Source organism: Triticum dicoccoides, chromosome 2A (genome assembly GCF_002162155.2).
Source record: "Triticum dicoccoides isolate Atlit2015 ecotype Zavitan chromosome 2A, WEW_v2.0, whole genome shotgun sequence".
NCBI lineage: Eukaryota > Viridiplantae > Streptophyta > Magnoliopsida > Poales > Poaceae > Triticum > Triticum dicoccoides.
In genome coordinates, this window is record NC_041382.1 from 151,412,396 (window position 1) to 151,427,024 (window position 14,629).

At 48.3% G+C, this 14,629-nt stretch overlaps 1 protein-coding gene across 1 annotated transcript; it reads right to left on the reverse strand.

The window, feature by feature from the left end:
• Positions 1-9,448: 9,448 nt before the first annotated feature.
• Positions 9,449-10,402, reverse strand: LOC119353939 (MFP1 attachment factor 1-like). The gene has a single exon (XM_037620641.1). The coding sequence runs from the start codon at positions 10,288-10,290 to the stop codon at positions 9,793-9,795; it is 498 nt and encodes a 165-aa protein (XP_037476538.1). The 5' UTR covers positions 10,291-10,402; the 3' UTR covers positions 9,449-9,792.
• Positions 10,403-14,629: the final 4,227 nt, after the last annotated feature.

Consider the following 14,629-nt stretch of genomic DNA (forward strand, 5'->3'; position numbering starts at 1 on the left):
GTATACACTTCAAGTTGTCTATGTACCATGTAAGCATCCAAGAAGTCCATAACCGCGGACCCGGCTATTCGAATAGATCATGATAACCCTGCAGGGGTGTACTTCTTCACACACGCTCTCGCCACTTACCGCCATGTACACGTCATGTATCTCGCAACCTTCAAGCGGAAGCCTGGCGAGGGTGTCGGCCACGACCTGACTAACCACACAAGACTCTAGTCCAGGTTTATCGCCTATTCGGGTTCCATCCGCAAGGAGATCCGACCGGGGTTTCGCTCACGGCCCCAAATGATGTGTGCAGGGTTTCCGAGCCCACCATCCGGGTGCCACTCGGTACACCAGGCCACGTGTGCCCAGTCTGTCCCAAGCCCACCCTGCCGGGTGCCACTTGGTAGAAAAATAGCACTAACTACAAACACCAGAAACTAGTTGCGACTCCTGGACAGAGACCAAGTTGGTTAATAAGTCGAGAAGGGTCGAGTTACCGGAACCCAATGTGTGGTAGTATCGAGTCATTGGACAACATACATAGAACTCAGTGCTTAAGGACGGTTCCAGTGGGACAACCCACCATGTACTCCTACATGGCCTCTCACCGCTACCTTTACCAAATCGTGTTCACACACTTCACTCTCAGCATCAGAACATATCGTAACACTCCAATTCATTCCCAATGAACCAGACCTGACACAACTCTAAGCAATAGCAGGCATAGCATGGTAGGAACACAACATGGCTCAATCAACTCCTACACATGCTAGTGGGTTTCAACTATTTACTGTGGCAATGACAGGTCATGCAGAGGAATGGGTTCAACTACCGCAGCACAAATTAGCAGATGAATCATTGTTGTCCTAATGCAATAACTGAGAGCAGGAGCGAGAGAGTAGGATTTTATCGGAATGAACAAGGGGGTTTGCTTGCCTGGTAAATCAACAAGGGAGGCACTGCTTCACAGACAGGTATTCTGGAACGTCTCCGGAGCAGGACCTATCGAGAAGGAACGGTGCCAACAATCAAAACACAAGCATATGCAACACAATGATGCATGAACATGGCATGAAGATGTGATGCTGATTGTGCTAATGCAGCTAGCATTATATTTGGATGAAGTCCATTTGAACCAAAGGTTCAAATGCATCTCCTAAATAAGATCTTTATATAAGCCATTATAGTGTTTCACTTATACAACATGTATAAGTTGGTTTGTCATGCATGAAACTAGTACAGATGGATAGATTACATTTTTCTGATAATTTTTCATATATAAATTATTTCAATCTGAGCTACGGTTGAATTGATATGAATTTTTGAAGTTTAAAACGTTTTCTGGAATTTCCTGAATTATTTTAATTCCAGAAAATATGTTATTGCGCCAGCATGACGTCAGCACGAGGTCAACAGGTCAACCGGCTGACTAGGGTCAAACCTGACGTGTGGGGTCCACACGTCAGTGTCATAGTTAGTTAACAGGGGGGTTAATTCTAATCTAACTTAGATTAGTGGCGTTGGGGCCCACTGCCAGTGTCAGGGGGTTAACTAAGTGGTGATTAGCACTAAGCTAATCACCTGATGGGCCGGGCCCACATGACGGGGCTCAGGCGACGGGGCTCGCCGCCGGCGACCTCTGGACGCGGCGGAGTCCGCGCCACAGGCCACGGGGACGGCGTCTGAGAGCACCGGGGCGTACCCCGGGCTCGTCCGCATCCAGGGGAGCAGACGGGAAGCCGAGGGGACGCCGGAGCTCGCCGGGGCGAAGCTCGTGGCGGCGGCCGGAGTTCGGCTTCGAGCGGAAACGGGCTGCGAGGCACGGGGAGGCCACCTGAGGGGCTCGGCGGCACCCTCGTGGCACCGGGAGCACGATGGGGTGCTCGGTTTGGGCGGAGGCGGGCCGAGACGACGACGGCGACATGGACGGCGGCGAGAGACTTCGGCCGTGGTGGGGAGGAGGTCTACGGCGTGCGGGCAGCTAAACGGAGAGAGGGGAACGGTGGCGGAGCTCACCGCGGTTGCAGCGGGCGTCGAAGCGGGCTCGGGGACGCACTGGAGACGGCGAATCGAAGTCGGCGGTCGGCGGCGTCCGAGGAGGAAGACGATGGCGACGGCGGCTCCACAGGGCGTCCGGCGTCTTGTGGCTTGACGGAGGAGACGAGGAAGTCGTGGCGGAGCTTCTGCGCGTGTCAGAGAGGCGAGGGGGAGGCTGTGGCTACGTAGGCGATGAGCGGCGGCGACGAGCTCCGCTCGGTGGTGCTCGAGAGGGAGAGCAGACAAGGGAGAGACACGGGAGAGTGGGAGAGGGTCGAGGGGCCGCGTGGCGTCTCCCGGGGCATCCAGACGAGGAGGGGAGAGGGCAGGCAGGCAGGTGCCGTGGCGGCACGGCGGCGCGCGCGCGCGTCGGGCACGCGCCCATCCTCCTGTCGAGGACGAAGACGACAGAGGAGGGGCCAGTGGGCTGGGCCGGCGCTGGCTGCTGCTGGGCTGCACAGGGAGGAGGCCCAGGTAAGTATCCCTTTTTATTTCTGTTTTCTAATTTTCCGAAATCTGTTTGATTTAATAAAAATACTAAACCATTTTATTTTCTTATGCCAATTTTTATAGAAGCTAGTGGTATTGTTCCAGAACTCCCAAACAAGTGGCATAATTTTTGGACATATATTAATATATATAACTAATATATTTCCAATGCAAATATTTATGCATTAATTCCAAATGCCCAAAATAATTACTTATGAGCTCTTAAAAATATTGGTTTGATTTTTATCTCTGTCCAATATTTTCAGAGAGCAGCATGAGCATTTTCTTGGACCTTTTTGGAGCAATTTTTATTTGGATCATTTCAAAAATGATTCTGAGGGTTCCACCAATCCTCATTTCAAATTTAAATGGAATATAAACATGATGCACAAATAACTAGCTAGTCTAGGTCATACCAGACTAGGGATGTGACACCCAATCCTAAGCTTAGCTCAAAGATCGTGTAGTTCGTTTGCTGTAGCTTTTCTGAATGTCAAGTATCATTTCCTTAGACCATGAGATTGTGCAACTCCCGGATACCGTAGGAGTGCCTTGGGTGTGCCAAACGTCACAACGTAACTAGGTGACTATAAAGGTACATTACAGGTATCTCCGAAAGTGTCTGTTGGGTTGGCACGAATCGAGACTGGGATTTGTCACTTCGTATGACGGAGAGGTATCTCTGGGCCCACTCGGTAATGCATCATCATAATGAGCTCAATGTGACCAAGTGGTTGATCACGGGATCATGCATTACGACACGAGTAAAGTGACTTGCCGGTAACGAGATTAAACTAGGTATTGGGATACCGACGATCGAGTCTCGGGCAAGTAACGTACCGATTGACAAAGGGAATTGTATACAGATTGATTGAATCCTCGACATCGTGGTTCATCCGATGAGATCATCGTGGAGCATGTGGGAGCCAACATGGATTTCCAGATCCCGCTGTTGGTTGTTGACCGGAGAGGCGTCTCGGTCATGTCTGCATGTCTCCCGAACCCGTAGGGTCTACACACTTAAGGTTCGATGACGCTAGGGTTGTTGAGATATTGCCATACGGTAACCCGAAAGTTGTTCGGAGTCCCGGATGAGATCTCGGACGTCACGAGGAGTTCCGGAATGGTCCGGAGGTGAGATTTATATATAGGAAGTCAAGTTTTGGCCATCGGGAAAGTTTCGGGGGTAATTGATATTGTACCGGGACCACCGGAAGGGTCCCGGGGGTCCACCGGGTGGGGCCACCTATCCCGGAGGGCCCCATGGGCTGAAGTGGGAGGGGAACTAGCCCCTAGTGGGCTGGTGCGCCCCCCTTGGGCCTCCCCCTGTGCCTAGGGTTGGAAACCCTAGGGGTGGGGGCGCCCCACTTGCCTCGGGGGGCAAGCCACCCCCTTGGCCGCCACCCCCCTTGGAGATTGGATCTCCTAGGGCCGGCACCCCCCTAGGGACCCTATATATAGTGGGGGGAGGGAGGGCAGCCGCACCCTAGCCCCTGGCCTCTCCCTCTCCCTCCCGTGACACCTCTCCTTCTCGCAGTGCTCGGCGAAGCCCTGCCGAGATCGCCGTAGTTTCCACCACCACGCCGTCGTGCTGCCGGATCATCATCAACCTCTCCTTCCCCCTTGCTGGATCAAGTTGGAGGAGATGTCTTCCCAACCGTACGTGTGTTAAACGCGGAGGTGTCGTCCGTTCGGCGCTAGGTCATCGGTGATTTGGATCACGACGAGTATGACTCCATCAACCCCGTTCTCTTGAACGCTTCCGCGCGCGATCTACAAGGGTATGTAGATGCACTCCTCTCTCCGTCGTTGCTAGATGACTCCATAGATTGATCTTGGTGATGCGTAGAAAATTTTAAAATTCTGCTACGTTCCCCAACACTTGAACTGTCGGGGCGTTGCCTAGTCCCCGGCAGTTCCAGCTTAGACAACTCATTGTGCTCGGCGGTCCTCCGCCGGGGAGGCCGCCGTTTTAGCATCAAGATTCTTCAGACCCGCCGAGTTCTTCCTCCCGCTTGAGATTCAGTACCTTCTCTGACTGCTGCGAGAGTCTTGATCGTTTTGGGTCTTGTTTCGGTGGGGGGCTAAGGGGTAGACCTGCTGCACCACCATTGTTTTTCTCCAAAGGGACAATCTCCAGGTTTGAACTAGCAGTTGCACGTGCGATCAGACCCACAACCTCATCAAATGTCCTTTTGCGGCTAGCATCGTTCTCCTCGATGTCGGTATCGTCACCCTCCTTTTCATCATCATGTGTTTTCAATCCCGAGCTGCCTCCTCCCTCTTGACCCCTAGTTTTCTGCCCATAGTTGCAACGTCTAGAGCCCCATGCCGTAGTAGCTGGTGCCCTCAAGTTCTTGAAAACTAGGGCAGAGGGAGGGTGCACACCATCACCATGTTCTTTAAATTCATGGCCCATCATACCACAAACCTGGTACCAATCTGGGAGTCGCTCATATTTCACCGCAAAAATCTCTCTGGCCACCCCGGACAATAGAGGTCGCTTTCTTCAGTTGCTTACGAACATCCAGGCGAATTCTCACTCTATAAAAGTTCCCTTCGAAGTCAAAGGATGATGGCTCTGACTCCACAAACTCACCGATCTTTGCTGCCAAGGCCTTAACCTTTCCATGGTAAGCAATGGGGAGGTCAAGAATTCTCGCCCAAATCTCAAACTTAAACAGCTCGATGGATGTGGGTTTGAAGTAACCATCATAAGGGACAATGATCACAGGGTTGCCCCAAAAGTGCCATGGCCCCCCTTGTGTCACTCTTTCCCAGTCCCCTAGGCACTCAAACTGCATGATGAACAAGTTCTCTTCTAGGGTTTTGATCTTGACCCTTCTTGCTAGATCCCATGTTGACTTCATGTTGCGGAAGAACCAATACGTGCTGAAGGTTTTGTCAATATGAACAGGGACCAGGGTCATCCACCGGAGATCCTCCTCTGGTGGCGCGTCCTCCTCCTCGAAGACGATGTCATCTAGGTCGTCCTCTTTAAGGGCGAGTTCCTCCATGAGATCCTCAAGCTTCCCCTTCCCCTTGCTCCCGGACGCACCCGGAGTACCTTGCTTCGCCATCTTTAGAAACCTCGGATCTGATCTCGCAGCTTCCACGCCACCCGATCAAAGCCAAACCCTAACACCATCGGACTCACCTAGCCTCCCATCAAGGCCGGGAAGCAGTGCTAGATGTCAACCTGAGCGTAAGAGACCAGGCGAGCGGCAGTGAAGGACAAAGTTTTTCTCAACATCGTCGATGGCGGCGAGAGGAAGCCGAAACCCTAGCGAGAGGGAAGACTATTGACCAGTCAAGCAGCGATGGATGCGTGCGCACGATTGCAGCCTGCTTTCAGACTTACTGGCTGGGGAGCAAAGAGACATCTATTTATTTATTTTATTTTTCTTTCCCGGCCCTTATCGCTTCAATGGCCCAGCTCCGGTGGAGAGGCTGTCACTGATCTGAAAAGTGAGTCTATGGTTCAGATAGACTAATTCTGCAAATGCCTAACACCTGGAATCAATTTTAAAAATTCGTGTCAAGTTTCCATAGCAAGTCATGGGTATTTAGCTAGTTATAAGGCTAATCTAATTGCTGTTGATCATCTATCTGTACCAAAAAGTATCACGTCAGAGTTCACGAGGAAGCACGGCCAAGTGTGACTCTAGAGGTGTAATGCCGTAGGTCAGAACATAACGTGACAGCACAGCAAGATGTAGCGCAAACATGAGCCCTTCACAATGGCTTAGCATGATCAGTTATGGGTATTTTTTGTAGCAAATCACGGGTACTTAGCTACTAAAACCTAATTCAACTGCCGTTGGTCATCTATGCCATGACCATGTTCTTTGCTTATTTAGTCCAAAGAATGTACAAAATGAAGTCACTGAGGTAACTGAAATCCAACATGCACTTCATAAAGTCTCCGCAACAGCAAGAATTTAGAAACACATGAACCAGCAACTTGATCTTTCAGTACCAGGCATGAGGGGAAAAACGACTTGGTTTCTTTGTCAGGAAAGGTCATAACAATATGTTGAACACGCCCAACAAATGCACAATCTTACCTGCCAAGCTCAGGTTTGCGATGCTATACCAGTTACCTACAGAACCACTCTGGTCTTTTGGAAAGTTCGAGCAAACCTCAGACGAGAAACAAAAAGAGGTAAATACACTAGAAGTCAAAGAACTTGCACGCAACGTTCAGTTTAGTGCATAAACTTGTAAAATACGTGTTTCTGGTCATCTAACTTGTCCTCTTGTTCATATACGGTGCTTTCTACGGTATCCAGTCGTATCCCTATGCATGCCACATGGAGGGGTCCACTGTCAGTGGCTGAGATGGTGGTAATCCGCATGCACTTTTTTAGATAGCACCCTATTTGAGACTCCTAAGATATATATCAAAAAGTAAAAGTACACATTCTGAACTATGTTTTCTCTTATCTAGATTATTAATTTAAAATTATTTGAATTCAGACAAAATTTCCGTTGATTTGTCCGAATTTTTTCATTACTAAAACCAAAGTTACTTGGACTACTATTATGAAAAAGTTCAGACCTCGGGCTCGAGGATGTACATTCATTCTACACTATATTTTCTTTTATCTAGATTTTAATTTAATTTTTTTTCGAATTCAAACAAAAAATATTTGATTTGTCCAGAATAATTTATGTACATCCATTCTGCACTGTACGTTCTTTTATCTAGTATTTTAAATTTACATTTATTCGAATTCAAACATAAATTGAGTTTATTTGTCCGAAAACATACGTACATTCACTGTGCACTATATTTCCTTTTATATAAATATTTAAATTTAGAATTATTCGAATTCAAACAAATTTTTTGTTGATTTGTCCAAAAGAATTTACGTATATTCATTCTACATTTTATTTCCTTTATCCAGATTTTATAATTTTAAAAAATCAAATTCAACCAAAATTTTCGTTGGTTTGTCCAAAAGAATTTGCATTCATTCATTCTGCACTATTTTTTGCGGGAATATATATTTAAAGTTAGGTACTATGTGCAAAAAAAGATCTATCTTTGCGTAAAAAAATTAAACATAGCTCACTGCCATTGGAATACATAAATTTTATACTATACAATACATAACACTTTTATCATTTTTATCTCTATTTATCACTGATAAACTAAAATCAAATCTATCTTACATAGAAAAAACAATATACAAGATAAAATTTGTTTGTGTTACTAAGTGTCGGTGTGGCCTGATGGTTGGCACTTGTACACGATGCCATAGTATCAAACTGGGGCTTTCCCTTTTCAGCAAACCCTTTTGTCGTTTTAATTTCTATTTTTTTATGCAGTACGTGTTAAATAGCTTTAACTGTGCATTTTAGCGTCAACGGTTAGATTTTCTTTTTTGAGGAAGCGTCAACTGTTAGTTGGTCTAGTCGCTCTCTACGCTAGGCGGATCGTGCTAGCTCATCGGTTTGAATCCCATCATGCGCTGCAGCTTCTTTCATTTTATTTGAGGATTGTTTGTGTAAAAATAAATAGAATGTATGGGTCCTTTCTTAAAAAAAACAGCCTCAGCCACTGATGGTGGCCCTGCCACGTTGGCACTCGTAGGGATACGGTTGGAAGCACCGTATATGCACGAGATGACGAGTTAGATGACCAAAAACACGTATTTTACAAGTTTATGCACTAAACTGAACATTGCGTGCAAGTTCTGTGACTTCTAGTGTATTTACCTCAAACAGAAACTGATTCAACACAAATTTAGAAAAGCAGGATTTAAACAATATCGTAAAAATAAAACTATCTTCTCAGTGCAATGGTAAACCTCTATTTTTGTATGTCCTTCTAGTTCCATATTGTTAGTTATCACCCAACCATTATGCATGAATATGACACAGTGCCAGGTATGCGGAAGTACCAGAAAACAATCCACCATGAAAGAACAGTAGCACCTACTGACTCTGGAAACTTAGCTAGCTTCAATGCCATGGACAGCCACAAGCCAACAAACACCATCAACATACATTGCTGGTAGCTCTGGCCTATCTGTCGCTGCGTTGCGTGGAAGGATATCAGAAATCTCACAAAAAGAAGACAAACATGACTATGTTATAAAATGTAAATATTGGTGAGCCTTCTATGTTGTCGTAAAATAAGCATTGAAGCAAAGCCTGCCAAATTAGTACCATTTTCAATCTAATAAACTATTACATTCACTTAGCTTTGAAGCACAGCTAAACCTTCTTCATTCATATAAACTCCAAGCTGGTTTTCCTAATGCATCCTCAGCCATCTTTCTAGATGAAAAGAAATATTCTTGACAGCTAGCATAAAGCATAGGTAGAAGAAACTGAAGCTTCACAATTTAGTATTTGGTAAACTGCACTTCCCATCTAGCAACACATGACCGACTAAATTAAAATGGCTCAATTCTGTATGCAGACGTAGCTGCATAGTGCAAACCTAGCATTGCAATCGGGTAGTCTTCATTGGAGTGCCAACTACTAGTAGTGCATGTTACTATGTTAGTTGTTGTCTTGGTTGCAATGCTAGCAGCTCCATTCAGTCATCCAAAAATTGACTATCATTGATCTATTGTACTCCCTGTACTGTCAAAAACGCTCTTATATTATGGGACGGAGGGAGTGATTTAGAAAAACAACTGTAGTTTAAAGTTACATAAATACCTAAAAAACACTTCTAAACTATGAGTGTGGCCTTTTACTTTTAGAAAACAATATGTGCCTATTTTCAACCCAAAATAGATGGTACTTATGTAGTATTTACTTAATCAGCTCAGCAATATACTATCCTCTCTGTACATAAATATAAGACGTTTTAGAGACTTGTGTCACGTCTCTAAAACGTACTATTTAACAGAATGAAACCTACCTAAGAACTAACGCAGTCCAAGTGCATAAGGTAAAAATGAGCGAAAGCACATACTGCTGCACCATCCAAACGAGAACAAAGTCAACACGGAAGGAACAAGCATACAATTGGCACCATTGCTATGAATATTCATTGGTACAGTCTGCTTGCAATCTACTGCAGCCAGTACAGATGACCTGATGAATCATTCATGCACACCTTAAGGACAATGATGCACCCTTGATAGGCTGATAATAGCTTAAAGTTTGTAGCAAGGTACCAGGTTCATGAAACAAACATCAATTCCCCATCGCATAGGCATCTCTAATAAAGTAGTAGTAATAACAATAGATAATCCCCAATGAAATGCCAAAATAGCAGCACTCCTCGGTGGATCAAGGCTCGGGGTCAGCACCTTACTCCTCCGTGGGGGGCGGAGCAGTCACCGACGAACCCTCCGACTCTTCACCGCTCGGTTCCGCGGGGGTCTCTGGAGCTGCGGCGGCGGCAGCGGCGCGCGACTTGGCGAGCTCGAGGAGGCGGCGGCTGACCTCCTTGGAGTAGGCCTGGAGGACCTCGATCCCGTCCTCCAGGGAGGCGGGGGAGGCGGCGGCGGACTCCGAGGCGGCGGCGAAGGCCTCGGCCTCGACGGCGGCTGCGGCGACCTCGGCCTCGGGCTCGGGGATGGCGCCGTAGCGCTGAGAGAGGACGCTGGGCGCGGACAGGGTCTGCACGACGCGCCGGACAACGGCGTCGCGCGTGCGCTGCGACGGCGGCCAGATGCTGAGCGACGGGAGCAGCGTCTCCGACGAGGACTTCTCTGCCGACGCCGAAGGGGCAGCTGCGTCGGCGAAGGATTCAGTGGGCGCGGGGTGGATGTCCTCAGCGCCGGCGTTGGGGGCGTCCTCGGCCATGGCGTGGAGAGCGGAGAGCAAGGGGGAGGGGGCGGAGAGGGAGAGATCTGTGGCGTGGAGTGGGAGGAGAGCGAGGTGTGCTTCTGTGGGTTGGAGACTTGGATAGTTGGGTCTGGTTTGGTTCGCGTCACGGGTGAGGGTTACGGCTCACGTGTCACGTCACGTGAAGACGACCAGCGTGCCGCGTGCGCCATGGGTTTTTTTAGCATTCTCTCGTTGTCGACGAGAACGTCTCCTCCAATTGAAAGCGTATCGCCGGAAATTTCAAAATAAATTCAGGAATAATGCGAGCACCAGGATTTGAACCCTGGTGGGTTGGGGATATCACTGTCCACCTAACCAAGTCAACCACAAGTTGATTCGCGTGCGCCATGGGTTTTAGAGCATCTCCAGCCGTTGGCCTTCCAGGGACGCCTAAAATCGCCGCCTGGGGTGAGTCAGCGCAAAAATTGAGTCTAGGGGCGAGTTGGTCCCCAGCCGCCGGTCCCAGGGCCGCCAACAGATGCGTTTAAAAATAAAATTTATATAGCAAATTTCGGCACGGTTCGACGAAGTTCGGCTAAACACGATAAATTTCGGCAAACTTGGACATATATTAGCCATGTTCGTGGATTTTCATTACATAGCAAAATAGATAACTAATCTAAAAAAGAAACTGGCTGAACGCCGAGTAGTCGCCGTCGTCGCCGCCGTCGTCGGACTTCTCCTCCTTGACGCGGCCGTCCCTGGTGGACCCCTGACCGGCGTCGCCAACGCGGGCTGGTGGCGGCGGCGCGTCGTCGTCGTCGCCGTCGCAGATGACAACGACTCGCCTTCGTCGCGGCCACGCCGGCGCTCTGCGAAGTGGTGCAGGGCGGCGCACTGGTGCTCCTTCGCCTTCTCCAGGCGCTCCTTCTCCATCGCTATGGAGTCCTTGCGCGCCCATTCCAGGGCCGCGTCGTCGTCGTCGAGATCCGTCTTCACCGGCACGGCCGGCTACTTCTTCACCGGCGTGAGCCCCGGCTCCGTCTTCACCGGCGCGAGCCCCGGCTTCGTCTTTGGCTTGACGAAGCGCGGAGGAGGAGCCGACGAGGAGGCGCGCCGGCCGCCCTCGTTGATGACGATGCCGGCGCTGCGAGTGCGTCGGCCGAGAGGCGTCTCCGCCGCGGGCTCGGCCTTGACGCCGAGCAAGGCCGGAGTACCGGAGGAGTGCGAGCAAAATCGCGAGGAGGAAGAAGAGGAGGAGGACCCGAACCTCCTTGGCACCCATGGCCCGGCGCGTCGGTGGTGCACCGGGGCGGCCACCCTCGCCGGGTACGCCAACGGCGGGTCGTTGCCGCCCTCGAGGTACGTCAGCACACCCTCGAGTGTGTGGCCGGGGACGCCCCACCACAGGTGGCACCCCTCGCTGTTCTTCTGGCCGCCGACCACCGGCGCGTTGTTGGTGGACGCCAACCGCTGCTGCTGGCGGCGCTCGAAGTACGCCGCCCAAGCCACGTGGTTGTCGGCGGCGTACTGGGGGAGGAAGAGCTGGGCGTCGGTGAGGAAGGCGCGTACGACCTCGACCTCCTCGACGAAGTATTTGGGCTTGGCCACGACGTCGGGCAACAGGGGAACGGGCACTCCCCCGTCGCTGAGTCTCCACCACGTCGGCCCGGCGCGCATGTCCGGCGGCGCCGGGATGTTCGCCTGGAACAGGAGTCAGGACTCCTGTTCGCGCAGCGAACGGCGGCCGAAGCCGTTGGCCGCCACCTCGTCTCCGGGGAAACGCTCTGCCATGGCGACGGGCTCGGGATAGGTGGAGAGGGAGAGGGAGGGGCTGGGCGGCGGCGCTCGGGAGAGGTAGAGGGAGGGGCTGGGTAGCGGCGAGGGGCGGGGCTGGTGTGGGCACAGGCGAGTGAGGCCACCCGCTATATAGCCACGCCGCGCCCGTGTGAACGCATGCGAGGGAGGAGAGGCGTCGGCGCGCCTTCCCGTGACGCGCCACCCATGAGGAATCAATGGCAAGGCTGACCGGCGGCAGCATTGCCATGATTCCCCGCGGGAATCGAGGCCGTTGGAGGAAGACGAGGCGCCGTGTCGGTGACGCGGCTGGCCCGCGGCTTTTTCGCACCAAAACAGCTCACCCCGGCGCCCCCGGGCGCCCCCAGCGCGCCGGGTTCGGCCTGAGTCCGCCAGCGCTGTTTTCGGCCCAGGCCGGCGAAAATCGGGCTCCTGAGGACGCGACTGGGCCGTTTTTTCGGCGTCGGCGCGAGAAAATTACCTGGGAAGGCTTTTCTGGGGCGCGGCTGGAGATGCTCTTACTATCGAGCCGAGATATGGACTGCAGGGCCGACCGATGCTCTCTCACTCCCAGAGGTATTTGCCTTTGTTGAATAAAAAAATAAAAAGACATTTGCATTTGTTTTTCTCAGATGATAAATGTCATACATGTGACACAAAGCAGTCCGGCCATGACGTTTTATACACAACTAAAGTTTACATTCAAAAAATATACAAAAACTTGTCATCCGAAAAAATAGTTGTCATACATCATAACTAAACTTATCATCCTCACTTTAGTAAACTTGTTATAAAAATGTTTGGAGTTACGTGTGTTCGTCACACACGTATGGCATTTACGAGGGTTCATGCCTTTTAGAGGGAAAGCATAGTTTTGACTGCCCTGCGGTCTTCAATGCTTTGCATGTTGATGGTGTTGGCTATGATCCTATAATTTATCACAGTCCATGTTTCTTTGAAGGAAAGCATAGTTTCATTATTATTTTTCAAATTTCCAAAAACACAACGAATTAGAAAAATGTTCATGATTTTGAAAATTGCTCATGGAATTTGAAGATTGTTCCTGGGTTTATTTTTTTTTCAAATTTAGAAAATTCTGGATTTCAAAAAGGCGCGTGCAACACATCCGCCGACTGATCTTTTTAAAATATTGTCTGGCTCGCGAGCCGTCAGATCTCACGCATTGAGCAACCGAGGTGTCCTCCACTATTGCACACGCATGTCTTGTTTTAGATATTTTTTGCAACAAAATATTGTTGCGGATTTTTTCTCTTTGTAACAAAGACCTTGTTGCACAAACTTGTGTCATAACTAGTAAGCGTGTACGTGCAAATGCACGTCCCATATATTATAAGTTAATTATGGTGGCATTTATCGTAATCCATCGACATGGTTGATATATCTAGATTTTTTTTGAATGGATTCTTATGTACAATAGCGTAAACATTGCTACGGATTGTATATGTGTATTGTAGGTCTTGCTACGGATCAGACATGTGAAATCTTTGTGAATCTTTGTGTGATATTATATAGCATCAGAAAAATGAAAAATGGCATTGACATGTTGATACATACTCCTATATAACAAAAGTTATAAAATGTCATGTAGCATAGATACACAGCAAACTGTCTCAATACAAAGTGAAAAGAAAAAGAAGTCGCCATGATTCATGAACAAAGTCTGAATAAACAAAGGAACCACAAACTATCTGAACAAATCAATCTGCTTTGCATATTAACTTGTAACATCTACAATGGACAATAATATAAACCTGAAATCATAAGTAGAAGTATTGCGAAAGAGAAAACCCACTCTCTTGCACTACTAAAGATGGTATATAGACATAGCCATCCATTGGCATGAGGTCATTATTTTGGAGCTCTGCTAACCTGTCAAAAAAAAAACATATGCAGTGCAAGTTAATATTCACACACTGATATTATCAGTAGTGTGCTTAGGGAACTTTTGCATACTTGTCTTGATAGCAAAGCCATGGCTAATGTATCTGATCTATGAAAAGAACACTTGTCACAAGTTATCAGCTAATTATTCCCTCCGTTCCTAAATATAAGGCGTTTTAGAGATTTCAATACAGACTACATACGGAGCAAAATGACTGAACTGCACTCTAAAATGCGTCTATATACATCCATATGTAGTCCGTATTGAAATTTCTAGGAGGTCTCATATTTAGAAACGGAGGGAGTACATCTTTCTTTCCAATTCTACAACTATGAGGCTCATGAAACCTTACAATAATTTGTTTCTGAACAATAACTATGCTTCTGGCAAAACTGCAGTTAATGTGCTATCAGTGGGTGAGAAATAGAAAATATGTACACCATGTGAAATAAAATAATTAGAGGAAGAAAATAGTATTTGTATGTAATTCAATTACCATGATAACTATTGTCATCATACAGGTTGGCCAACTTGGTACCACAACAACGTCATACCGTTTTCAACTGGGATGTTTTACTTTTTACTATAAAATAAAGTAGGACACCATGAGATAGGTAATTCGAGTTTGTACTTTGTGCAAAAGAAAACAGTTGAGAATATAATGATCATAACTAA

Bases quoted from the DNA above. Each gene is read 5' to 3' on its own strand.
- LOC119353939 (XM_037620641.1), bottom strand. From the start codon at position 10,290: ATGGCCGAGGACGCCCCCAACGCCGGCGCTGAGGACATCCACCCCGCG.